General features: G+C 39.1%; 3 protein-coding genes across 3 annotated transcripts; 1 reads left to right on the forward strand and 2 right to left on the reverse strand.

The window, feature by feature from the left end:
- Nucleotides 1-11,209: 11,209 nt before the first annotated feature.
- Nucleotides 11,210-13,878, reverse strand: LOC127417652 (beta-crystallin A1-like). Its single transcript, XM_051657725.1, has 6 exons — nucleotides 13,792-13,878; nucleotides 13,313-13,383; nucleotides 13,075-13,193; nucleotides 12,828-12,969; nucleotides 11,798-11,940; nucleotides 11,210-11,714 (listed from the first exon to the last, which is right to left on the reverse strand). Exons 2-6 carry the CDS (start codon nucleotides 13,373-13,375, stop codon nucleotides 11,567-11,569), a joined length of 615 nt encoding a protein of 204 aa, XP_051513685.1. The 5' UTR covers nucleotides 13,376-13,383; nucleotides 13,792-13,878; the 3' UTR covers nucleotides 11,210-11,566.
- Nucleotides 13,879-15,823: 1,945 nt separating this feature from the next.
- On the forward strand, nucleotides 15,824-18,110 carry LOC127417651 (beta-crystallin B1-like). Its single transcript, XM_051657724.1, has 6 exons — nucleotides 15,824-15,888; nucleotides 16,171-16,268; nucleotides 16,360-16,478; nucleotides 16,572-16,704; nucleotides 16,796-16,938; nucleotides 17,427-18,110. The coding sequence occupies exons 2-6, from the start codon at nucleotides 16,176-16,178 to the stop codon at nucleotides 17,596-17,598; spliced, it is 660 nt and encodes a 219-aa protein (XP_051513684.1). The 5' UTR covers nucleotides 15,824-15,888; nucleotides 16,171-16,175; the 3' UTR covers nucleotides 17,599-18,110.
- A 4,070-nt stretch (nucleotides 18,111-22,180) lies between these two features.
- LOC127417650 (calcium-binding protein 2-like) lies at nucleotides 22,181-27,129 on the reverse strand. Its single transcript, XM_051657723.1, has 7 exons — nucleotides 26,820-27,129; nucleotides 26,429-26,623; nucleotides 24,043-24,073; nucleotides 23,822-23,953; nucleotides 22,717-22,826; nucleotides 22,479-22,626; nucleotides 22,181-22,364 (listed from the first exon to the last, which is right to left on the reverse strand). The coding sequence occupies exons 1-7, from the start codon at nucleotides 26,862-26,864 to the stop codon at nucleotides 22,339-22,341; spliced, it is 687 nt and encodes a 228-aa protein (XP_051513683.1). The 5' UTR covers nucleotides 26,865-27,129; the 3' UTR covers nucleotides 22,181-22,338.
- Between the last annotated feature and the right edge of the window lie 812 nt (nucleotides 27,130-27,941).

Consider the following 27,941-nt stretch of genomic DNA (forward strand, 5'->3'; position numbering starts at 1 on the left):
TTGAGTCTAAATAGATGCACAACTTTAATAATTTCAATAGTACACACAGATGACAATAATCATATCATACTGTTCATGTGTTGTACTTGCTATAGTTTACTTCATGTTGTTTCTTCATCAAACAGTAATGTCAAATGTAAATCAGTTCAATCACTGAAACATCAGCACCACCTTGAGTAAGAAATAGCATGTATAATATGTACGTGTACATGAATATGGAATACTGATAATTCACCATTGTCACACAGAAAATCAACATGATGTTGAACTAATTTGTCTTGTAATAAACAGAGAAATAGATATCCTGTAATAGTAAATATATATAGATATGAAATAATCATAAAAATCTGTTTTAAAAATAATAATAATATAATAATAATGTTTTTGTAATAATAATAATAATTAAACTCTTCTGAAGCTATATGAAAGCTTTGTGTCAGTAATAGACAAAAATTTCAGCTCTCAAACGTCATTCTTCATTCCATATGTTCGAACTAGCGCATCACATGCAAGAACCAATGGCATTTGCCATTACCAGTCAATGATGTCATACCTTGGGTGACGTATCCAAAGACGGTATTTTTTAATCTGATGGGAATCAGATTTTAGAGCAATGGCGAAGGGTATATTATTAGTTAATAACGACTAATATTATTCTGTTTCTCACACAAAGCTGTCATATGGCTCTGGAAGACTTGGAATATAGCGCACGTACACATTGCATGAACTACTTTTATTGTGTTTTTTACCCTTTTTGGAGCTTCGCTGTTGCTGTAAGGAAAAAATATGTGCGAAATATACTTCCACTGAATAGAATAACAGCATGCAGTTTTGGAACAACATGAGGGTAATGTAAAAAGTAATGATAAGTAATGATCATAAGTAATGATAAAAAATATAATTGTAATTTTTGAGGCAACTAGTAGTATTTTTCTAAGCCCTGGTGCTGGAGTAAAAAAATTAAAAAAGTTTCAAATTTTAGTGTCTTTCTACTATACATCTGTTGACTCTACTCTCTTTCTCTGCATCTGTCCAGGTGTATCTGTGCCAGTGCACAGCTGTGTATTGTCTGCATTTAGCCCTTGGCTCTGTGGTACTCTGTCAGCCATGCCAACACCCCAGAATGGACAGAGGCACCTGATTGAGGTCCGGGCTGTGGAAGCCTGCACACTGCTCAGTCTGGTCAGTCTGCTGTACTCAGGTCAGTTCAACAAGAACAAAGAGGAAGTCCTCTCAGCAGCCTGCAAACTAGGCATCCACATACCTCAGCAAGACAGCAGAGATCAAGAGAGTCAGATTGGAAAACAGACAGAGCTGGTGGAGAGAGCGTGTCAGACTGAGTCTCTGTGCACAACAGTTGCTCCGCTCCCCTTTGAATGTCCAAACCCCAATGAGACCATGGAAACGGTCAATCTGATTGGCCCGTCATCATGGAGGACAGATCAAGGGGTCTGCACATATGCTGCTGCCGCTGATATCACTCTGACAACACTTCAGAATGTCCAGGGTAATCTAGACAAGATGCCTTTCTTTCAAGTCATGGAGGTAAACCCTGAAAGTGCTATGTATCCTACAGGGAGCGGACCTGCATGTGTGCCCCAGGTCTATGTATGCCCCCCTGCAAGCTCATACCAGCAGCCATCCACCCCGCTGCAACCCCACCCTTATCCTTCTCACAGCACATATATTGAGCCATTGGCCAGTCAGGGCCAGTCAGCGGTGGGGTGTGTTTCAAAGGTTGAGGAATATGCTTTAGATGGATTAGCACAGTTTGAGAACAATATTCCTGGTTTTATCAAGTACTTCCTAGATGCCGACAGTGCTCAGGGTGCAGGGCAAAGGGGGCAGTGTCATAGAGGGATAAGAGGAGATGTCAATACAGAGGGAAGAGCGAGAAGGGTGCGGAGGGCGAGGGTGAGGGGAGGATGTGCTCTGAGAGTGGAGGGATTGAATATTAAGAAATTGCAGCACAATATGGAGAGATGTGGAAGGGTGGCAAGGTCAACCTGGAGTGGGCAAGGTGGGGGTAGGGTCGGCAGGATACTAGACACCAGACTAGTACTGAAGCATCAAGGGAGACGGAGACGACAAGGCAGAGGAGTGATGATCAAAGAGGAAGGAGAGAGAGGCAGGTCTTCATCAAGAGGCAGACCCAGAAAGACAGAGAGCAGAGGCAGACTCGTAGAGGCAGTGAGTCAGGTAGGTGTCTTGCAACATTTGCAGATTGTGAGGTATGATGATAAGGAGGTATGGCATTACAAATCACTTGATTTTCGTGTAAATTTGTTTGAATAAGCGACTTAAAGGGGCCATATTAAAAGTAATCACATTTCCTGCTTGATGTACTTTGAAAATAATCTGTAAATTTCAGAGCTCAAAACTTCCTCCCCAGCCCAAAAAGGGCATGTTTTGAAACTATAAACTGTGCGGTGTGCAACTTCGGCAAAAAAGAAAAGAAAAAATTGACAAATGAGAAGAAACATCATAGCACAACTCAGCGGAGAACAGCAAAGCAGTTGATAATTTAATGCGAAGGGAGCAATTTCTTAAAGTCACAGTGTGACGAGGAGGAGGTCGTGGCCGGGCCGTGATGGAGCACGGCCGGCGCTGAATCAGCTGATCAGCGGGAGAGCGAGATAAAGGGGCGGCCGGAGACGCTGGTTCGAGAGAGAGAGACGCACGCGGCCACGCTGCACATTTGTTACACACAGCAACAGAAAATGGACCGTATAAAGGGATAGTTTACCCAAAAATGAAAATTCTCTCATCATTTACACACCCTCATACCATCCCAGATGTGTATGACTTTCTCTCTTCAGCAGAACACAAACAAAGATTGTATGGACAAGGTCTGTAGGTCCATACAATGGAAGAGAATGGTGATCAGACCTTTGTAGCTCCAAAAATCACATAAAGGAAACATACAAGTAATCCATAAGATTTCAGTTGTTAAATCCATGTCTTTAGAAGCGATATGAGAAGTGTGGGTGAGAAACAGATCAAAATGTAAGTCAATTTTTTACTCTAAATCTTCACTTTCATTGTGTGGACCTACAGGAATGAGATGTTTTTCTAAAAATCTTCGTTAGTTTTCTGCTGAAGAAAGAAAGTCATACACATCAGGGATGGCATGAGGGTGAGTAAATGATGAGAGAATTTTCATTTTTGGATGAACTATCCCTTTAATTGTAAGTGTCAGAGAGAGGGTGGAAAAGAGTGATAAAAAATGTGTAGATAATTTTTTGGTTCAAAACACTTGCCTAGCATTATAAGTGGATCTCATAATAAGTATTGTATGATATGACCCTTTTAAATTACAATGGTAACTAAGCAATTAGACAACATCCATACACAAAAAAAAAATAAAAATTCGGCTGAAGTCTGAATTGATTGATTTCTCTACATTTATGCCTCCACACTAGAACTGTATTTTCCTCCACCAAAAATTAAGACTTTTGAAAACACTCTTGAGTACTGCATACTTTGGAAAACGTTGACGTTAGGAAACGTTAACGTATTATATTCTCTTATACTCTTGAGGCCGGTCGCACACTATTGCGTCACGGTTAGGACAAGGCACAGTTATGGCCCACAGAGTGTGTGAATAGAGGTGGCAGTCCTAAATAGTGAATCTAATCAGCATACAGACAAAAGTTACATACAAAGGTTTTTGCACTTCTTGCACGTCAGTGAGTTTGCATGTTAGTGGATGAAAAAGCAGTGCAACTGAGCAAACTAAAAGATAAGCAAGGGTGATGTTTATTATGCAATTTTTTCTATATGTAGCCTAAGCTATATCAGAGAATTTTTAGCCCGAGATGGAGCACTTGTATAAAATGAATAGGAGAAATAGGAACACCCAATATGGTGGGTTTAGAAAAGGAAATCACGCCTTACAGGTAAAAGAGCTTGTCACCTTTTAGAAACAGACATTGCCTACCAATCAACTCGAGAATGTGCATGCATAGTTGAACCAGCCTGAAAATAGAATTGTTTAGCATGGTCTGATCTAAAGAAGCCCAATTTATGAGACCATTGTTGTTAGATTTTATTACTCATTTGAAATATGTTATTTGATCGTAATATTGACCAACCGTTTTGGAGACTTCGGTCTTTCCCATTCAAGTAGATAGGAGCTATACTCGCTATATCTATAGAAAATAGCCTGGGAGTGTTCTAAATATGGCTGCAGAGTGGACTGACTTGCCTGGAAGGGACATTCAGTCATCAATGTATGTATCACCCTTGGTGATTTGTCTCAAATTTAATGTAATTTAATGGAAAAACATTTGAGTGGCACGGCAGAATTTTAAGCAGACTCCGAAGTCGTAGTTGTGTGCCTACGGATGCAGAACAGCGGTGGCATTTTCATACGTTCATAAAAAACATAGGTTTAGAATTTTAGGAAGCTGTATGTGACCCTCTTGAGATAAAACACTTTTTACTTTGCTTATAGGATAACACCCCGCCTGTGAGACGACCAAAGGCATCTTGTCCCTTGCCTCTACCAGATGTCTCCCGAAATTTCAGTGGAACAACACCATCTGAGCAGAAAACTCAATACCCTCCAGCTCCATCGCTAATGCACACCGCGGCTCTCCCAGCAGCCAATCAGTCTGTCCTTGCACAGCCAATGGACTGGCTAATAGATGACGTCATTGCACAACTCCCCTTCATGCCCCCCATCTCTTCAGCCACTCAAAACAATCAGCATGGAATAACAAATACTGCAACTTCATATTCTAATGTTGAAGCAGCACATATGAGAATGCAATCCTCGGTAAAGCTTGGAGATCTCAGTGTAACCCAACTGCAACCTGAAGGTGAACTCAGTGACATACTTGATAGTTTTCTGAGAACGTTTGAGCAACACATTGCTGCATGTGATTCAGATGTGCCCAATGGGTCACAAAGCAACGTAACAGATGGAATCCAGGCCAATGGACAGTTCGCTCACACACACACATCAAATACACATGCCACCAGCACTGGCTCTTTTAACCAATTCAGGGTCTCTATGAATACGACAGCATCACAAAGCCCAACAGGCTCAGTATCCCAGAGCAGACCACAAGTCTCATCTGTCCGTATACCACAGAAAACATCTTTTTATTGGCAGGTGTCAAGTGAAGGGAAGTCTGAAACTCAGAGGATGACCAGAAGCCAGAGAAGGAAGAGGAAGCTGGAAAACAGTGAAAAACAAAAAGAGAAGCATCCAGCCAAAAAGAAGACACAAGGAAAAAAAGAAGCATTGGAGAAGCAGGGAGTTGAAGCTCCAGTTCTGAGGTTGAAGAAAAAAAAACAATCTAGGCAGCTGCATAGTGAGAAAAAATCCATAAGCGGCAAATCTGACCCAAGATGTAATGTTGAACGTTTATTGAGGAAAGTAATAAGCACGCCTGGCGCCTGCAACGTGAAGTGTTCCACACAATCAACAAAGAACATAAAAAAGACTGTGGATCGACCACAATCCTCCGGGTTGCATGGTCACATACCCATAGAGCTTGTAAAAAAACGAAGCAGACTGGTGGGTCATGCCAAGAGAAACAGGACCAAAAATCTTCTACAAGGAAGTAAGTTAAAGATGGAGCGTGGAACAGGAACAAAGAATATGTTGACTGGGTCCTGTCCTGAGACCGCTCTTTCTGCTTTTGAGTTAATGAAAAACATCTTGGAAAATCAAAAGGAGAGAGAGGAAGAAGTGAAAATAACAGAGACCAGAGACAGGGATGGCGTGATTAGGGCAGAAGGCCACAATAATACCAGAATAAACAGAAAAGATGAGGAGACAAGAGGGAGAATGGAGGATGCTGGAGGATGGACACGAGAGGAGAAGAGAAGCTGCTCTGGCCAGCCGATGGGAATCGGTAACCAGACCACATCAATTCAGCAGGATCTGTTGTCACCTGAAGGTAAGAGCTTAAAGCGAGCTGCTTTAAAGGAATAGTTCACCCTAAAATGAACCTTCAGTCATTATTTACTCACCTTGATGTTGTTCCAAAGCTGTATGCTGTAATTTTGTTTTCTGTGTAACACTACATTTTTGCAGCTCTTTTCCATATGTAATTTCATACTGTAGGGACCATATCTGTCAAGCTCCAAAAAGGACAAAAAAAATCACTATAAAAGTAAGATAAAAGTGGTCCATTTGATTCATGCACTACATTCCAAGTCTTCTGAATTAAATCTGAAATTTAATTGTTTTTGCTGCAGCTCTCAAATCTTATTCTCCTTCCCACATATTCTAATTTCCACATTGCAATCAGTCACATTCGAGAATCAATGGTGTCAAACTTGATGTCAAACTTAGCACAACGTGTCTGCCGTAAGTGAGATTTCAGAGGCTCAGCAGAAGTGAAGATTATCTGTGATTATTCAGTTTTTCTCCCTGGAATACTCGATTCTGATTGGTCAATTGTGGCATTCAGTGGTAAAATATTTCTGAATAATGAGTGCATATTCAGTCATCTGGGTATTGCAGTCATCTTTACTACTTCTTTTGTAATACTCTGAAATCTCTACAATTCAGCTAATAAAGTAACTCCAATTCAATATTTCATGTCCATATATTTATTTATAAGTAGTCGTGTAACTAATGGGATAATGAGCAGTCAGATGGTCATTATTGCAAAATAAACACCAACAGGTAGATCACAACTCTAAAGCAAAGTGGAGGTTTAATTCAGTGTTTCTGGAGGCTCCCCAGTCTCTTTATCCTCACATTATAACATGATTTTAATTCAAATCAATATTTCATATACAATTATTTATATTTTAGTCAGTAGTTATTTATTTTTAGTCAATAAGCATGATAATGAGCAGTCAGATGCAAACCAGAGTTGGAATTCAGTGTTTCTGGAGACTCTGCAGTATCTTTCTTCTTACATAAAAACAATTTAACTAAAATCAATATTTAATGTACAGTTATCTGTTTATTTGGTAAGTAGCCATGTAATAAGTGGGATTACAGTCAGTCAGTCAGTCAGTCAGTCATTATCGCAAAATAAACTCTTTTAAGCCACAAAATTCTGCGGGCGAAGAAGGCGTGGTCAGACATTGAGCGTGCCTCTTTTAAATGCTGCACTTTGTATTATCTGGAAGATTGAAGTAAAAAAAATAAAATAAATAACTTTGCCACTAAAATGAAATCCTTGTCCATTGTAAATATTTAGTGTACGTGTGCACAGAGGTATTGCCAAATCAAGCAACTTCCTATTGGTCAAAGCGGGAAATTCGTCTGTCAAAGTTCACCAAACTTGTACTCCACTTGAAATCTGTGAGGGGAAATTCTTCGCTACCGGAAGTCCATCGCTTGAAAATAACAATTGTGCGAAATCCCAATGAGATGACTGTATTTTGTCCACTGAATTTTGCCGTGCAAGGTTAAATGTGACCGCGCCTTTAAGGTGATACAAGACCGACTGGCATATCTGATCACCCTGTCGGGGTTCATTTGGTGATAATGACTGTCTGACTGTACATTATTCCTTACAAAATGACTTAAGACAGATTTGGGTCAGAACAGATTTTGGTCTGTTCCTTTCTGTCTTCAGAAGTCTAGGAACATAGTAGATTTTAGAACTTGACCAATGTGGTCACTTTGAATAGTGGTTTTATCCACAGTTTTCCTGAGCAACCACTGGACAGCGCCATGATTATTCTAATTGCCTGTTTTCTATTTCTGGTCTCAAGACGCAATGTAAAAACTACAGAAATGAGCAATTCAGACAGAGAACAACCATTTAAGTGTTATTTGGAAATCAATTTAGTTGAGTTGTGCAGTTGTTGGGTGTCATAAAAACTTAAAGTAGTTAATGATATCAACGTAACTAACCTTGGCTTACCAGCCAGCAGCCATATTAACCTGCAGCTCTTGCCTGGTTATCCACTGAAGCTAAGCAGGGTTGAGCCTGGTCAGTAACTGGATGGGAGACCCCCTGGGGAAAGTGTTTGCTGCTGGAAGAGGTGTTAGTGAGGCCAGCAGGGGGTGCTCACCCTGTGGTCTGAGTGGGTCCTAACACCCAAGTATAGTGATGGGGACACTATACTGAAAAAAAAAAAAAAAAAAAAAGCCCTGTCCTTCATGTGAGATGTTAAATTGAGGTCCTGGCTCTTGGTAGTCTTTAAAAATCGCAGGGAAGGGGTGTACTGTAAACCCAGTGTCCTAGCCAAATTCACCCCCATTGGCATGTATCAATCATTGCCCCTAATAATCCCCATCCATTATTTGTCTCTATAACTCTATTCTCACCCCCCACCAATAGCAAGTGTGTGGTGAGCATACTGGTGCACTATGGCTGCTGTCGCACCATCCAGGTGAATGCTGCACACTGGTGGTGGTTGAGGAGAGTCCCCTGTTCACTGTGTAAAGCACTTTGAGTGTAGTGTCAGAAAAGCACTATATAAATGTAACATTCATTCATTCATCGCTTCATGTCATCTCCCCACTCTCAAAAATGCAACTCTGTGGAGGCCTGCGTAGCTCAGTGGTAAAGACACTGGCTACCACCCCTGGGGTTTGCTAGTTCAAATCCCAGGGTGTGCTGAGTGACTCCAGCCAGGTCTCCTAAGCAACCAAATTGGCCCAGTTGCTAGGGAGTCATGTGGGGTAACCTCCTCGTGATTGCTATAATGTGGTTTGTTCTCAGTGGGGCATGTGGTGAGTTGAGTGTGGTTGCTGCAGTGGATGGCGTGAAGCCTCCACACGCATTATGTCTCCGTGGCAACACGCTCAACAAGCCATGTGATAAGATGCGTGGGTTGACAATCTCAGTCGCGGAGGCAACTGGGATTCGTCCTCCGCCACCCGGACTGAGGCGAATCACTACGCGACCACAAGGACTTAAAAGCACATTGGGAATTGGGCATTCCAAATTAGGAGAAAAAATAAAATAGAAAAATGCAATTCTAAAGTATTGGCACTATGGAGCCACGTGATTTTTTTTAACCATTTTAACAATTGCAATACTCTAAACATCACATAACCTGCAAGAAATATATGCCGATGCGAGTGAAAACATTGGAGACCGGAAGTTGAAAACAGGAGAATCGTGGAACACTTCTGTGTTCAACAAAAAGGTGGATAGACAAGCTACGTAATGATTCTTCTAAATTTCTCCTTTTGTGTTCCATGGCAAAAACGAGCATATGTGTTTGGAACAACATTATGTCAAAAATAATGACAAGAGTTATTGAAACTACTGAACTATAGCTTTAACACTATCATATTATACCATCAGTATTTATACTTTTGTATTCATATTAATATTATTATTATTAATATTATCTATTATTATATTCACAGTTCACACATTGTCTGAAGGAGAGAGACTGACGGGGAACAGCTACAACAAACCAACATTTGATAGTGTTGACTCTCCCAATGATTCTCCTTTTCAAAGTACTCTATCAGAATCCCCAGACAGCAATCATGCAATGACATGTAGCACAGAAGACACCATGCTTGACAAAATAACAGATAGGCCTTTGGTCTCACATGCAATGGATGCAGACATGTCTCTTGTGAAACTGGAACACACACAAGGGTCCATAGACAGTTCAGAGGAGGACAAGGATGTAGATGTCGTGGAGGTCTCCAGCTCCTTGTCCGAGTCTTTCACTGTTCTGCCGATCAATACAGATATTGTGCTTAGCTCAGAGGAGGAGGAGGAGGATGATGAGGAAGAGGCAGATATTAATGTGACTAGTTAAGATTCTAATTAATTGTGTACCCATTTCTGTTACTCTTTTAAGATGTTTAGCTTTAGAGTTCTAAATAAATGTATGGTAATGCATATTTGAAATACTATGAAAGGTATAGTACATGGTGCTGTTTCCCTGTATATAATTCAACCCAGAGGTTCACATGTCAGAATGTTTGATACATTTGAGTTCAGCATGTTGAAGTTGCAAGCCACATTTTCTTGTTCTCTTAAGTGAATTTTTGTAACCATTTTCAGAATTAAAAGACATGGATCAAACCTGATCTAATCACCCTGTCGAGCTTCATTTATTGATAATGACTGGTTATCTTTACATAAAGGTCTGTTGCTTTCTGTCTTTGGAAGACTAGGAAAATAGTAGGTTTTGGTGCTTGACAGATGTGGTCACTTTGAATTGTGGTTGTATAGACAAGAGTTGCATCATAATTCTTAATTCTAATTTCTCCTTTTGTCAGAGCCTGAGCCTTGAATATGTACAGTAGGCCTAGCCAGGGAACACTTATTGCATTGAAGACAGTGCTGTCTTTTTCCATGTTTGGATTCAGGAAAAATAACTTTACATTCAAAGAAACACTGGAAAATAACTAAGCATCCATTGGAAATGACTTCAAATCCAATAATAAGATGGACTTGGAGGTTCTGTTTATACAGTGTGTTTTCTGATTGTGTATGAAACCTAAAATTGCAATAAAAACCTCCTAATTTAAAAAAAAAAGAAAAGTTATTTGATGTATCATCTAGCCATGAGTGCGTGTAGCTACCAAAATGTGTACACTGCACTGAAGGTGCTTAATACAATCCACAAATACACGCAGGGCATTTGGTTTCTGTTTTGAATTAAGTTGTTTAATTAATGCATAAATAAATGCTGAGCTGTCTGTATTTGCAGCCTGCATTTAAACTAATGTTTCAAACAAGCCCTTGTTCTCCTGTCCGTAAATTGCTGTTTGATGACTGTTTACTAATATAAAATGAAAGCAGTGCTAATTGGGACTTCATGTATTTAAAATGAATGATTATGGGTAAGTAATCCAAAAGTAATCAGATTAGATTACCAAAAAATGTAATCTAAAAGACTGTTGATTGTTAAAATATTTATGTTTCTGATTTCAATTTTTTAACAAAACATAACGCTTAAGTATGTGCCGTTAAAATGTTTCAGCACTACCTTGTGTTTAGCATGCACAGCAGTATCCAAAAGATTATTCAACCTTGACTGTCCAATCACAATAACTACTTAATAAAACTTTATAAAGCAAAAACATTTTGATATAAATATATAAGAAGAACTCATCAGATGTGCCCTAATTAGACAAATAGCAGTGATTTGTTACTGTTATGAAAACATGAATTTAAAGTAATACATTTTTACCTGAGATCCACTATTTATAACTAGTGTTCATTTGAAAATGTTATGACAGTGTTATAGTGAATTGGACTTTGTGTAGTTCACATCTTCACTCACACATAATAATTGCACGGAGCACTGAAGTCAACACAAGTTTATTTATTAAGCATTTATTTGTTGATGTTTTTATCCATCTCCTACACATTACACCTGAGCTGCTCGCAGCCAATCCCATTCAAGGGATATGGCCTAACTTAGCTTGATTTGCATTGGTTGTGTGGAGCACCTCAGGAGGGTGTTGTTTAGCACCTGACATTGTCATTAATTGTGTTTGGCACCCTTGTGTAAGACAGGATGGTAGATATGGGGTATGTGTTGTGTTCCTAGCAATACAAAAACGCTCGTCAGGAAAAACAGTGTGAGTGTGTGCATGTGTATGGTGTGTTTGTCGGGCGGCAGGGTGATCGGTGTAGTGTCCCCTGGTGAGGCTGAGCTCTTAGTGCTGGATTCTGCGGATGGACTGGATCTGAGGGGTCTGGCTGTGGGAACCCCAGTTCCTCCAGTGCTGGTAGTCTCCGCTGTGCCTCTCACACTCCATAATGTACTGCCTGCCCCTGTATCCTGGGAACTCGTAACACACAAAACTACACACAGAGACAGAGGGTCAGGCAAGTTTGAGATTCAGGGCTGAAAGGACATAAACACTGAAAGAAAGAGGGAGACTCACGCGCCACACTGCACATGCATGGAGCCCACTTCAGGGCCACACCATCCCATGCCCTGCAGAGAGGGGTAGTCGTCACACAGCTCCGTGCTGCGGCCCAAAAAGTTCTCCTTCTCGAAAATGATCATGCGACTGCTCTGGTGAGACTGAGGAGAGAGAAAGAGAGTTTCACCACACATATATGATCATAGTGATATGAAGTGATAAGGGTGAACACAGGTAAAGTGGGACAACTGGTTAAATGGGACACTTTAGTTTTTGTATTAAATCTCTATTTTCTTTTTTCTCTGTATGGAGATTTTTAGCCATTTAAAATGGTTTTGTGTGAGAGGCTAAGTCATTTGCCATTATATTTTAAGTGTGGTTCTCAACCTTTTTTCTTACAAAAGGCCCCCAATGGAGGCTTAAATATTTCCTCAAGTACTTCTACAGTAATGATGATAAAGCTGCTTTTTTTAGACATTAATATTAACAGAAACTAGGATTGTCAATTAATTAAAATAAGTTCTATTTATATAAGTCCAGGAGTTTCATGGGCTGTATGTGCTAGAAACATGCAGAAATATATTGTCGGTTTACATGCTGTTCAACATTATTTCAAGTGTTGTTGTTTTATTTTAGCATTTTATTAGGTCTGTTTATTATAATATAACTTATTTAAATAATTTGAAGTCATCTTTAATGAGACAGTTGCTGAGGCCCCCTTGTTTGCCTTGGCACCCTAGTAGGGAACCACTATTTTAAAATAATGCCAGGGAGAAAGTATTTGAAATTGTCCCACCTTATACCCTCTACATGTCAGTCAGTTTGTATTTGTAGCTTATCTGTCATAAGGGGTACATATTAGTACCTTAAGATGTAAAGGGGATACAGTAGGTGTACCTTTGAGGGTGCTGTCCCAGTGACAAGCTGTTGTACCTCTAAAGGTAAAACCTTTGCACATTTCTTCCTGAAAATGTACCTGTTTGCACTCTATTTAACAAATACAAGGAATTTAAGATTCCTTGGACATGAAGGGAGGGAGCACACTCACAGCGCAATAGATAGGTCTGAAAGACATGAGTCTCTCCACGTGGTAGGACAGGTTTCCACTGTAGGCATCCCAGTGAGGATACTCTCCTCTCTCCAGGATGAACTGCTGTCCCTGGAAGTCATGGTGCTCATAACCCACCCAGCTACAGAAAGAGAGAACATCCAGGTAAACAACACACAGGCACACAATGTTGGTTGAAAAGTCTATCAATACATACTGTATATTGTAACACACACTGTTAACTCACGCGCCACTCTCCACGCGAATAGAACGGATGTTGTCGAAGCCACATTCCTGGATGTTGCAGCATTCTGAGGTGAACTCCTGACATTTTCCCTGGAAGTGTTCCTGCTCAAACACGGTCACCTAGGACACCAGAGACAAATGTTAAGTGTGTATGTGTTTGTTTATCTTATATGTCATGTGTAGATTAATTAGAACTCTTTTATACTATACTTTTATACTATACATGGTATGTAGTTTACCTTGAAGAAAGGAGCCATTCCCATACCAGAACTGATCATGGGGGATCGAGTGAACCTATACATCTTTATATCTAAAAATATATATATTAACATAATTAAAAACAGAAAGACTGTTATACAAGACAAGTTATGTTATGTCATGCAATTCCCAATCAAAAGGTACAAACAGTAAAAACAAAGTCGTTGAACAATTTTCCAAAATGATGAAGAACCAAAGTTCTTCATCGTTGATATATTACAGAGTCATATAAAAATAACATGTACTGATGGTCTCATTCAAGATTAAATTTGCTGTTTGTTATAGTAAAATCTCATGGCTTAAATAAGTGTTAAACCAAATAAATAATGCATAAAACAGGTATAAATCAGATTTCGAATAATGTGGCCATGAGAAGTTTGATATGAAGTAGACCCGATTTATGTCATCATGTGTGCCATAATCTCCCTCAGAGCGCGTGAGATGTAATTTGGCATCTTACCGTTTTAGTCACTGACTTGCGCTGAGCTCGGGAGTGGCACGCGCCTTAACGCTGGTTTCGCGTGGAGTTTTGAGAGAATCTGGCGCTTCGGTTTTATACCGACCGCCGCGTGCGCGCACGGCTTGGCGCGCGCTCGCCAGAGTGAGCGCGGGGCGCGTGGAGTGCACGCGAGGCGCATCCCCTCTGTGGGACAGACCACAGGGTCGCAAGCTCAGCACATACTATACAGATGGAGCCCATTCACTGACAAGCGCAATGTGTTTTGGGCGAAAAGAGGGCACACAAAAGATTTGGCCCCAGTATGTTCGTGCAGGTCAGCACTACTGCGTACAAGGCACAATGAGCCCAAAATTCTGGGATTAGCTGGACGAACCTGCTCCAGCTGAGTGTGGGTCTGCAAGAAGGTATTTTAGCTGCTGTGGTGATGAAAGTTCACCCGTTTTTCATGTCAGTGAGTTACCATTTTATAGGGATACCCACATTAGTGAAAACAGTATACAGTATAAATAATTAAAGGCTCATATTTATTGTTAGGCCTTTAACTAGTGGTCGACCAACCATTTTTTAAAATGACCCATGCCAGTACGATATCAACAGAGCAGTGTGGCCGACAAGAGGCACCGTTAGGATTTTTGGGCCCCCTGACAACTTTGCACTCTCGGCCCCCTATCTTACATATATATATATATATATATATATATATATATATATATATATATATATATATATATATATATATATATATATATATAAAATTATCATTATTAATACATCTGAACATAATCATGACTGCACATTCAATAAGAAACAATAAAAAAAATGAGTTTAAAAAGTTCATTAAAATAACTTTATTTTAAAGAAATATGCATTTAAAAGAAATAAGGATACAATAAATGAACATACACATTTTCTAATGTTTGATCATGTAATTTTAGTGAGTTGCGACTGTGTTTCTTGTGGAAATAGTGCATTTTTATATTTTAAATATTGATTTAAGTCATCTCTTGGAATATATGAAGGCAACAAAATTATATATTTTTTTCTGCTACAAGAGCAATATAATAGAACAGATTTCATACAGGTGAAAACTGATAGCTTGGTCCATAATTCATGGAGGATCAGGGTTTAAAGCCCTTGATTTTACTTTTTAACATTTGTAAGAATTGCCACAGGTTAGACCGTGGATCACCCTTCATCATTATAGGTCAATACATTATAAATACATTTAAAATATATAATTAAAAGTTAAAACTTACAAATAGATTTTTTTCCACTTTTATAGTTTTAATATGAATCTATAATATTTCTTTCAAAACATACCTGTTAGTTACTAAGTTGTTGATGCTACAGTAATGGCACACATTATGTTTTCTCGTCTTTTCCCTCATCAATGCTGTTTAGAATGTCAGGTCTTTCTGGCCTTATGAGATATCTGACATTCTCCATAAGTGCTTCGAAGTAGAAAATTATCGGTTTCATTAAGGTTTCATGGTCTGCGCTGCACTGTTTAGTGTGTCGCACGATCCAGTCAAGCCTGGTTTAAGACATATCCAGCGCGAAGGTGCTACAGACATTGAGAGATCAGTTGAAAATGTAATTACCTTTAACAATAAACACCCAAAATGTGCTAATGATGTGGAGAATATATGTAAATCATAGAGGGCTCAGACAACAAAATAATTATCAGCTAAAGCAAAACTTACTAGTACAAAAAAACAAAACAAAACAAAAAACAGACAGTTGTTCCTATGTTGCTGTTTTACTAGACTGAAAGTCCAAGTTTAAAGTTGAGAAATTTTGTGGGATATAATTGTGTCGTGAATTGTTTTGAGTTGGAACTCTTACTCTGCAGCTGAAAATCTTTTATATTATTTAATTCTCTGTCTCTCACTGTCCCTGACACACATACACAGTCTTTCTCACTCTGGTGATGATGTGGGGTTTCTTTTCTGTGAATATGCTGAACGCGGCACGTTTCATTGTTTCAATGTAATCCTCACAGACTCAGCGCCAGGGTATAAGAGCTACAGGAACGGCCAAACGCAAATACTCTCAGAGTGAACCCAGGGTACGGACACACACGCACTGAACACACAGGTAAGACAGCAGAATATCCACGCTCACATACACATACAAGTTTAGTTTAGCAGCCGAGACAGTATAAGAGGGTTTCTTTTCCTTACATTTCCCTTTGTCCAAACCATTCTACTGTTGTTCCACCAAAGAACCCCCACATCCATTCCAAATATAATCCATGATTTTATTTTATTTGACTTTTTCCTCTCCTTGAACACATTGTTTTTAGAATCACAAAAATTGATAACAGTTGTCGCCCTTGCCATTTTCTTACTTTTTCTTTCTTTTCTTTTTTTACTGTAGACATCATGTCTTCCAGTGGAGAAAAAAAGACTGCCTCCCAGACTGATGGCAAGGCAGCCCAGACCAAAAAGTCAGAGATGGGCATGATGTCCTATAAGGTAAAACATTCAAATAAACATCCACATGCAGACTTCAAATGCTTAGACATTGATGTAACATTCTATTAACAGGTTTCTCTCTTTCTGTTAGATGTATGTGTTCGACCAGGAGAACTTCCAGGGACGTATGATTGAGATTAACGCTGAGTGCATGAACGTTTGCGACATGGGCATGGACAGAGTTCGCTCACTACGTGTGGAATGTGGCCCGTAAGCATCCCCATACACTCTGCATGTATATACAAATACTTAAGAAAGCATGACTTGAGTCCCTCATGCACTCTCTTTATTTGCCCACTGCAGTTTTGTCGGCTTTGAGCAGATGAACTTCTGTGGAGAGATGTACATCTTGGAGAAGGGCGAATATCCTCGTTGGGATTCTTGGAGCAACTGCCAGAAGAATGACTATCTGCTGTCCTTCAGACCCGTCAGAATGGTGCATAAATATACATACAATGCTCTTCCATCTTCAATCTCATTCTTTGTTTCGCTAACGAAACACCTTCATTACGTTTTCTCTCTCATAGGACCCTGAGAAGCACAAGATCTGCCTGTATGAGGTTGGCGAGTACAAGGGCCGCAAGATGGAGATTATGGATGATGATGTTCCCAGCCTGTTCTCTTATGGATTCACCGACAGAGTTGGCAGCATCATGGTCAGCTGTGGAACGTAAGTGTGTAGTACCTGTGGCCCTGTGGTTGTTACAGTATTTATAATTTCCCCTTTTTTATTTGGGCAACCCTAAGCTTGTCAGTTTTGACTGTTCTTACTTTTAGAAGCTTATTAAGGGCTTTAAAGACCCAATAAAATCGGACAAAATTGTAGTTTTGTGGCTTTTAGTCCTTGTCTTGAAAATGGACCAAAAATATTGATTCCACTTGCAACTGACAAATCATGCAAATCATGGGTAACCAATTGCAAATCATGGTTCATGGCTGTGACGTTCAAGGCTATTAGCTATTAAAAAAAGACACGCCACCCAAACCTTGTGTTTCGATCAGAAATATGTCAAAACAGGACAGAAATCAGCGATTGTCAAGCTATTTCATGGGATCTTTCATGTGTAGTTTTTGAAGGATGTTTAAATATATGAATGAGTTTACACTTGTAAATATCAAGAGTGGACAAACTAACCAGTAGGCTTTTTGTTTTCTCAGCTGGGTGGGCTATCAGTACCCCGGATACCGTGGCAGCCAGTACCTGCTGGAGAAGGGCGAATACAGACACTTTAATGAGTACGGTGCTCGATGCCCTCAGTTCCAGTCTGTGAGGCGTATCCGCGACATGCAGTGGCACCCGCACGGTTGCTACACCATGGCCAGCAAGTGAAGGCCAGACCAGGAGAGGAAGAGGAGGGGTGGAGGAGAGGGAGAGGGACGCAAGAGGAAGGAGAGGAGAGATGTCTGAGTGCCTGCATCTTCCCCGTGCTGCACCGTTGTGAGGGGTTTGAAACTTTATGGGTGACAGACTCTCTGGCTCACATTGTGGTCTGTGTCTGTCCAGCTATTAAAGCCCAAAGGGGCTGTGAAATTCCCAGGCCTCAGTGTCTCTGTATGGAGCAGAGGCACCAATAAACATACTTCCCTCTTTCTCCCTAATTTCTCTCCTCTCTTTGTCTCCTGCGTTATGGCTTCTTTCTTTTTTTCCCTTCCATAATATATTTTATTTTTTGTCATCCGTTTTTTTCCCCCTGCCCACATGCCCCCCTTTCCCAGGAGGATGTAAAGAGAGAGGGAGAGATGAAGGAATGAGGAGAGGGAAGCTCCTGTGCCCTAGATATCTCCCTTTGCCTGCTGTACAGAATCCTGGTCACCTTTTCAATAAAAAAGCTTGATACCAAACTTTAGTCTTGTGAATATGTCGTTTCATGCATCTAATTAATTTAAATATAAAGTCAGATAATAAATTAAGACAAATAATGAGTTAATAAATAATTGCATTACTGGATAATTAATTGATCATTATTATTATGAAATCTGGTTTAAATTATTTATTTATTTTTGTATTTAAATTAGTTTTGTTTTAAAATCCGAAACTGCAGCGTTATTCGTAACAATTCGTAATTTTATACATAAAATGGGCGGAGCTTAGTGACCCGGACGCTGACTCTCATTGGTCAAGTACGACTGGTATAAATAATAATTATTATATTTTAACTCTTCACTGTGTATTTTAAATTAATTAGTTATTAAAATTTAGTAGTATCATTATTCAGGTTTAAAATATTATCCAGGCCGCTGCTGAAGACGCACGTTTACGTTCGTTGTCACGTGCAACATGTTACTTTTCTCATCGCTGCTGATGATGGACCAATCACATTAGAGGATAAGAATGTTTACAATCCCTTTTACAGAGATTTCTGTTGCAGATTTCCATTTACATATCAGGCACAAATACGTTGAATTAATATATTAAAACGATCAGAATTTTAAGTGTACAAATGCTTCCACCAAGACAAAAAAAAAAAAAAAAAGATTTTTTTTTTAAAGTGGTTCAATGAAGAATTAGTTTTTTGAGCCAAGAACGCCTCCTGTAGGAAGACCACCTTTTGCCTTATAAGAAACTTTTTAGTGGGAGTTAAGGGTGCTGTAAGGATTTTTTATTTTATTTATTTTTTTATGAAATTACAAGCAGAAAATGTCCCTATTCCCTGAAATATATCAATGAAATAGGTGCAATTAAACGCAAAGATCTGTGTGGAACGTGTAGCAAGGCCTTCCTTAGCAACCGGGACTTGCGGCGCCATGAGCGCACATACACAGGGGCCATGCCATTCACCTGTGGCATGTGTCAGCGGGCCTTCAACGATAAAGGGAACATGCGCAAACACATGACAATGCACTCCAGCAAACAGCCGAACGTTTGCTCCCTGTGTAGCAGGGGCTTCTCGTGGAGCGGGAACCTCAGTCGGCACAAGTTCTACATCTGTGAGATCGGAACGGAGGCCTGTCTCAATAAACAGTTCTGGCGCCAATGCCCCATCTGCCATTGCAAATGTAAATACATGTAAATTGTCACATCACCTCATTAAAGTGTCACAAACAGACTGTTGGAGAGACAAAAACAAATACTAAGAGGACGTCAAGTGAAGGGTGGAATGGGGCAGGTGTCACAAAATAATTGAGAGTGAAATCTTAGGCCCTGTGGGTTTGTCAGACTGGCTCTGAAAATGAAATTGCACTGATTTGTGATTTTTGAATATCAGGACACACATTTTTATTTTTTTATCCTCTTTTCTCCCAATTTGGAATGCCCAGTTGCCACTACTTAGTAGGTCCTCATGGTGGCAGTTACTCACCTCAATCCAGGTGGTGGAGGACAAATCTCAGTTGTCTCCACTTCCAAGACAGTCAATCCGTGCATCTTATCATGTGGCTCATTGTGCATGACACCACAGAGACTCACAGCACATGGAGGTTCATGCTACTCTCCGCGATCCACCCAAAACTTACCTCACGCCCCACTGACAGCAAGAACCCCTAATCGCGACCACGAGGAGGTTACCCCATGTGACTCTACCCTCTCTAGCAACCAGGCCAATTTGGTTGATTAGGAGACCTGGCTGGAGTCATGCAGCACACCCTAGATTCGAACTCGTGACTTGCTGTGCTACCCAGGCCCCCAGAACACACAGTTTTTGTAAGCACCTGGTAATCTGCACAGCTACTGATCCAAGAAATAGATAAAATAAAGGTGATATGATTGCAAAAATACTGGTTTTAAAATGCATTTTCATTATGTGTTTATATTATCATTAGGACTGTTGACTTAATGCATTAATTCAGTGCGATTAATTATATAAAAAAATAACATGTTAAAAATATTAACACAATTAATCATTCCCCCAGACTGTAATTTTTCTCACCATCGGAGCAATTCACGCTTGAAATACTACCTTCATGTTTTATGAGACTCCATCAGCAGGGGGAGTAAGCACAACTCCAGCTGCATAGGCAATGCGCAGCTGTACAGACAACAAACCACACCCAAAGTACACTTTGGTCAGATGCGAATGCTAGGCGTCTGCGTACAGGATGTGTGACGCAAAGTTTGTCATCAGCAGAGTGCTCGAACACGTAACGCATGTGTCCGAATTTTCTAACCGCCTGTACTCTGTATGTACAGAAGGCACATGTGCCTGGAATTATTTGCACTATTTAGTTGGTCCACAAGGTGGCAATGCTCACAGTTGAGCCGTTGCTGTCACGAAGAAGATGTAATCGCCACTAAATGTCAGGAGAGGACGGTAGAAACATCAACAGTGGATTTGCACATCAAAAGTGTGTGTGTGTGAGGAGGTCAGGAGGTACCTGCATTTGTATAACTTGAGTCTGAAGGAATATAAAGACATCTTCATGGATCTAAACTCCTGAAGAGAAATAGTCCAGTCAGTGTCTCATAGCAATCGCAGCGCGCAAGCGCTAACCGCCTGTGAATGCATGCACGGTCAAATTAAGTATACTTTGAAAGGCTAGCTTTCGACTGAACGCAGACGCTAAGCGTTCATGTCAAAACCGAAGTCTACCAAAAATTTTAAATTATATTATCATTTACTCACCCTCATGCCATCCCAGATGCGTATGACTTTCTTTCTTCTGCAGAACACAAACTAGGATTTTTAGAATATTTCAGCTCTGTAGGTCCATACAATGCAAGTGAATGGTGACCAAAACTTTGAAGCTCCAAAAAGCACATAAAGGTAGCATAAAAGTACTCCAGACGACTTGGTGGTTTCATCCACTGATTTTTGGGTGAGAACAGACCAAAATGCAACTTCTTTTTCACTGTAAATCACACATGTACATGGACATGTCCTTTAAAAAAAAGTATAATAAGTCTATCTTATGGACAAATTGTCCAGATTGATGAATTCAGTTGCAAAATGGATATCTGTGGACTGTAATAATATAGTTGTTTAGTTATATGGAAATAAACAATATACTGCATTCTAAAGCAACTTTTTGTATTGACTAATCAATGCTTTACTTGTCTGCCAAAATAATGTGATGAATATTTTAATTATCTCTGTCATTATATTTTATATTTATAATTATCTAATCATTAGATATTGAATTATTTTTATTTGGGGGCATTTCATATATTTCACATATATTGATATGTGATTAGTTTGATTAATCAGCATATGATGTAATTAATTTGATTTTAATTGATTGACAGCACTAGTTAGGGATAGTTCACCCAAAAATGAAAATTCTGTCATTATATACTCTCATGTTGTTCCAAATCTGACTTTCTTCCGTGGATCACGCTAAAAAACACTATTTGTCAGGATGGTCCAGCTAATGCGCATGCACGTTCTCGAGTTGACTGACAGGCGATGCCCGTATCTAAAAGGTGATTGGTTCTTTTAGCTATAAGGCGGGACTTCCTCTTTTCTACAGCCACCATATTGGGTATTACAATTTCTCCTATTTATTTTTAATTCAAGTGCTCCATATCAGCTCAACTGTATCCGAATAACAGACTCTGTCACCATGTTGTGGGGTAGTAAATACTGCCCTCTAGTGTTTCAGTCTGGGTAAATATGTTGAGGAAATCCAGGAAGTCTTTCCTAGTGGCTCTTTCTACCTTGATTGTATGAGCTGGCACTGGAAGTGTATAGTCCATGTCATTTTGGGACTTTTTTAAGAGACGATCTCGCCAGCTACATTGAATATACAGTAAATTAATAATGAATATATATATATATATATATATATATATATATATATATATATATATATATATATATATATATAAGAGTCTGCTTGATAACTCTATTAGCTGAAACAAGAATGAGAAGAGACAATAACAGGTAATTAACAAACCACTGTAATCAAATAATTTCTTTTAAAAAATTAAGCACACTATACAAATTCAATACAATTGCAATCAGGTAAATGCATATATTAAAATATCAATTAAACAGTACAATTACAACACTTCTCTTTTGAGAAGAGACTCTTTTGCTTAACAGTGCTTTAAAAATAAAATGAGAACATTCAGATTGCTGAATCGTGTGTCCCTTTTTTTCTCATGAAGGAAATGAAGTCTTCTCTGTGGCTTCTGTCAACGGGACATCATCCTCACAAACTCTGGATGGTACAATGATTTAAGGAAGAACACAAAGAAGACAGATAGAGTGAAAAACGGGAAGAGACTGTAAGCAAACTTTGGTTGCCATTTGTTTTGGTCTAACATTTTCTCACCTTCAAAATCAACCAGTCCGTCTCCGTTGAGGTCGGCATCTCGTAGAATATCGTCAATATCTCTGGGGTTCAGCTGCTCTCCCATCAGCTTTTTCATGGCTTCTCTCAGTTCTGTGACACTGATTTGCCCATCACCGTTGGAGTCAAACTGCACACGGGTCAAATGCAGGTAAAACTGCTGATTTGTGCAATCAACACAGTGGCTGTAGAAATAATGTGTACAAGTGAGTGAGTGTACCTCTTTAAAGGCATCTCTTAACTCCTTGACTCCAATCATGTCCGCTGTCTCTGCCAGCATTTTGGGGCCCATGAGCTCCACAAAGTCCTCAAAATCAATTTTACCCCCACCTTTATAAAAACAAAAACAGTTACAAACACTGGCACAATTTTGCATTCTTGGCAATTTTTATATAAAGTGCATATACATGCACAATCCTACACCATTTATACTTAATAAGCTGACAACTTTCAGCTTTCCTTTATCAGTGTAAGGTCATAAACCGCTTTACACACATAGATTGTTGCCATTACGTCGATTTCGCATTGTATGTAAACACTTTTACTGTCCTTCTTACCGGTTTATCCAGTGTGTTTTATTCATGTTTTGACGTCAAAAACAGAGAATAACCCGATAATTTCAGATCTCGTGTAAATGCGGTTCCCTTTCAAGTCGGTCATTTTAATGCTGCGTCACTTTTAGCTGACTTTTGGGATTATCTCTGCAGGCATAACCGATCTCTGAATCTCTTTAAAATCTCACCAGTTTTAATAGGCAGAGAATGCTTTGTGCTCCACCTCTCTCCATTTGAGGTGATTTTAGGTAGTTATCAGCATACTGATGTACACATGCTCATAGTTTTATTTTTAAATGATAATTTCAGCAATTTGAATGTCAGTTAATTGTAAAGTGTACATTAATTTCAGAATTTCTTAGTATGTTCCCCCCTTTGCTTTAATGACAGCATGCACTGAAAGTGGCATGGACTCTAATGTTCAGTGATTCCATGATTAAATTAGTTCAAAACCTTATGATACATGTTATCCCAGTATAATATAAGAATGGAATGGTTTGCAAAAAAAATCTGACATTTTGTGCAAAGGTTTTAACATAGTCATTGTCACACATTTGCTTACATTTGAATTGTGACCTAAGGTTAGACCTAAAAATAGTGCAGAATCTTCATTCTTCAATCCTAAAACATTCTCTTTATTTCCAGGAATAAATTAGTAAAAATCTCAGATTTTTTGAGGTTGGCCAGATTTTTGGTTTTCATTTTTTACGTATACATTAAATAACACTTGGCCAGGAGCATAAACACTCTCTTAGTGATTATGTTACTCACTAATTTGTTGACTCAGTTCAATGAGTTCCATCTCTGTTGGCATGTATCCCATAGTCCGCATGCATTCGCCCAGATCCCTGCAGTTAATGTATCCTTTGTTCCTATCAAACTCTTTAAAGGCTTCTCTTAGTTCTGCATAAACACAAGAGAGGAGATGTAATGCATACAACAGAAGTTTTACAATCTTATTCTTGTGTGAGGTTTGAGGTTTCTGTGTATACCTTCAATCTCCTCTGGCCGCAGTTCTCTGTCCTGTTTGATCAAGGCAAAGAGAGACAAAATATGTGAAACTCTGGAAACACTGATGAATTCAAAACCTCTCTCTCTCTCTCTCTCTCTCTCTCTCTCTCTCTCTCTCTCTCTCTCTCTCTCTCTCTCTCTCTCAGTGTCATCAAAAAGACTCAAACAAAACACATGGGCAAGTGTGGAAATGAAAAACTCAAAATGTGAGTTTATGAAAGTTAAGGTTGTGGAGGGCTGGTACTATTGAGCAATAATGTCATGACATTGTAACCACTAGATTACATAGTGAAAGTTGCCTGACAACAGGCTCAGATAAGGAGATTTAAGAGGTTTAACATTAGGAGGGACCCAGAGATTCACACAAAATGTTGTTCAGAGAGTGAATGAGGTTGAATGATGTGCTGATTCTCTTTTCCATTTACAGCTTTATCTATAATACCCAATACTGTATTTTACACACGTGCACATATGCATATTTCACAAATCCAATACTGAATCATTTCTACATAAGCTGAGAATCATGCTGTCCTCACATTTTTGCTGCACAAAAACTGGACAAGAACCAACGTGGCAGAACACTAGAGGCTCCACAGCCACAATGACTTTTATGTCCTTTCACACAAAACATGAGTAAAACGGCAGATTATCAATTCATAAATACTGGGGTATGAGTCCTGAAGAGCATGCGAGTTGACACATGAGCCGAAATCAAAGTACCACAGCAATGTGCTGTCTCCTGCATATCGCAGCCCCCTTCGGCATATCTTGGCACTGTTTCACGGCCCCCTTCAGCATATTGTGGCCTGGTTTTCCCGATGGCCAGTCCGCCTCTGCTTTAGATCAAGGTTTTGGGTAGGGAGGTAGGTAGTTTTTGTTGGTTAAATGCTTAGTAAAGCATTATTCTTAAAAATTGCACTCGCTTTTAGTGCCAGACAGTGGACATTTAATCTCAGAACTGCAACGATACATATAAGGAGTGTCAAAACATAATTTTGTAGAAATGTCAACACTGTCATCATTTTCATGAGATCAGGTAGAAAAGCACTGTTAAAAACAATTGGTCTTCTTCCAAAACTAGTTATTTAATTCATCGCATCCTTAAAAATATTTTAATCATTGTAAAATTCAGTATACATAATACTAGGAAAATGACTATGATTTGTCTTGGAAAATAAGCCCCCTTCACAACCCAAATGTCCAGAGGTTTTCATCCACTGGAAATTGTTTTCAAAACATATTTTCAATGTTTCGTCGGCTGATCAACTGACACCTATTAAACAGCCATCCCAGATTTGTATGACTTTCTTTCTTGTACAGAACACAAATTATGATTTTCAGAAGAATATTTCAGCTCTGTAGGTCCATACAATTAAAGTGAATGGATGCCAAAATTTTGACGCTCCAAAAAGCACATAAAGGCATCATAAAAGTAATCCATAAAAATCCAGTGTTTAAATCCATATCTTCAGAAGCGAAATTATAGGTGTGGATGAGAAACAGATAAATATTTAAGTCTTTTTTGCTAGAAATTATTCCCCCTGCACTGTAGGCAGCAATATGCATGAAGAATGTGAATCACCAAAACACAAGAAGAAGAATGTGAAAGTGGAGATTGACTGAGCAGGGAGGAGAATTTATAGGAAAAAAGGACTTAAATATTGGTCTGTTTCTCATCCACACCTATCATATCACTTCTGAAGATTTTGATTTAACTACTGGAGTGTTATGGATTACTTTTATGCTGACTTATGTGATATTTGGAGCTTCAAAATTTTGGCACCCATTCACTTGCATTGTATGGACCAAAATAAATTCTTTTAAAAATCTTAATTTGAGTTCAGCAGATGAAAGAACGTCATACACATCTGGGATGGCATAACGGTGAGTAAATGATAAGATAATTTCTATTTTTGGGTGATATACTGTATTCCTTTAAGGTACACAACATTACAACCCATTAATGTTTGTTCCTCACACATTTCCTTCCAGGTCACTTTAAATATGGCATCTACCATGGCTAAGGTCTACAGTTCACAACTTTTCAGAGTTGCAGAGATTTGAACAATTTTAATGGCTGTCTAGTCAATCAACTGAAGCTTTAACCAAACAGAAAAGCAAAGGAAAACTGCAAAGTCACTTTATTTGATGCTTTTGGATTCAGCTGTCTTTTGAGTTGTATGAGGCATTAAATATCTTTTGAGTGGTCTTTCACAACATATTTAGAAACCACATTGTCATTGGGGGAGTGAAATGTAGTAGATGATCCACAAGGATGATGAGAACACTGAGCTGAAAAGGCAAGGGTTCATATGATGTGATGTGCAGAAACACTGGGTTTTCAGTTTTAATTTTTCCAGTACATACGAGCTGTGACTTTGCGAAGCCCTGTCTTAGGAAGACACATGCTGGTCCGACGATGTTATGCAGTATGGTGCAGTTTTGGACCAGCGAACTGAGAGGCTCCTTAAACTCAGAAGTTACTTCTTTTTCTCCATCTGCTTCTCCGGGTGGGCAGGGCCCTGGTGCCACAGGCTCAGGCCCTTTACCCTCAGCCACACCCTTAGGGTGGGGCCAAATTTTACTTGAGACACAATCTAATTAAGCACAGTTTAGTCAATTTGCTTGACATGTCCTTAACTACTTAATCATGAAATAAACATTATGATAAATATTACCTACTCAAGTTTAAAAGTACATTTAACACAAATGCACAGTTCCCAGGATATGCTCTGACTTTCAAATATATTTGTCTTACCTTCCTAATTTTGTTTTTCATGGATGGTTTGGTGCAGTTCCCCATGCCTTATTCCTCAGTGAACTGACGTTTTCCCACCTCTCCTCTTCTGCCCTTCTTAGCCCTTTTTTTTTACGAAGTGACAATATGACACTCACATGCTTCCATATTCGGTGAGGAATAATCACTCTAATGAACCAAGTAAATTATTGCTATGTTATTTAATTAGCAAAACCAACCGAACAAAGGTACCTGTAAACCTAAGCATTCTTTCTCTTCTAAGAGCCTTTCTTTTAAATATCTGATAAAACAAATCTTAACTTAAAAAAACACTAACACTTCCAGGGTTTAACAGAACCAGCATACTTCTCCCCTATCCTTGCCATTTTCACTTCTCTTTCCTATCCACTCACTCATTCTCCTCAGGTTGTAGTCCCGTGCAAATGAGTACGTTGGCGAGCTGAGAGAGAGAGAGCAGGAGGGGGAGGTACATGGATGGTGAGAATTAGACGAGAAAACAAGAAGCTTTTTTAATCCCACTCTATGTCAGATTAAAGGCAGAGAGATATGGGACCATGAACAGAGAGGAGCGGAAAAAGAGAGCGCAAAGAGATCTGAGGAACTGAAAAGAGGAGGAAGAAATACTGATAGCAAGAAAGAGTAGTAATAGACCGACATATTGGCCATACTAATTAATTAGCCAATATTTGACCATTTTCAAATTATCGGCACAGGGCCAATATTCATACACAGTTGCCTGAATAGCAGAAGTAGTCATTCCCCCTTGTGTAATTTCCAGAATCTATCAACAGTATTGTCAATGAGTAATGCACTTTTTTGAGTAAATATTATGTAAAATAAGTCTGATTTTAATTCCCAAATTTTGTGAATGTCTCATTTGCTATCATTAAATTTTATTATAAACAGTGGGGTTCAAATGTCTGAGTCCACATTGAAAATCTGGGATTCAAAATCTAATTTAAACCTGTAAATATTTTTTTTTGTTTTAGTATTTTGAAAGATTTTAAAAACTTTTAAAACTTTATGATGGAATTTGTAATATTATTTGTAATAAAAACTGTATTTAATTAGAAAAATGCAAAATAAAAGGATCATACTGTACGTATCCACATTATATTGGCA

Source organism: Myxocyprinus asiaticus, chromosome 27 (assembly GCF_019703515.2).
Source record: "Myxocyprinus asiaticus isolate MX2 ecotype Aquarium Trade chromosome 27, UBuf_Myxa_2, whole genome shotgun sequence".
Taxonomy (NCBI): Eukaryota; Metazoa; Chordata; class Actinopteri; order Cypriniformes; family Catostomidae; genus Myxocyprinus; species Myxocyprinus asiaticus.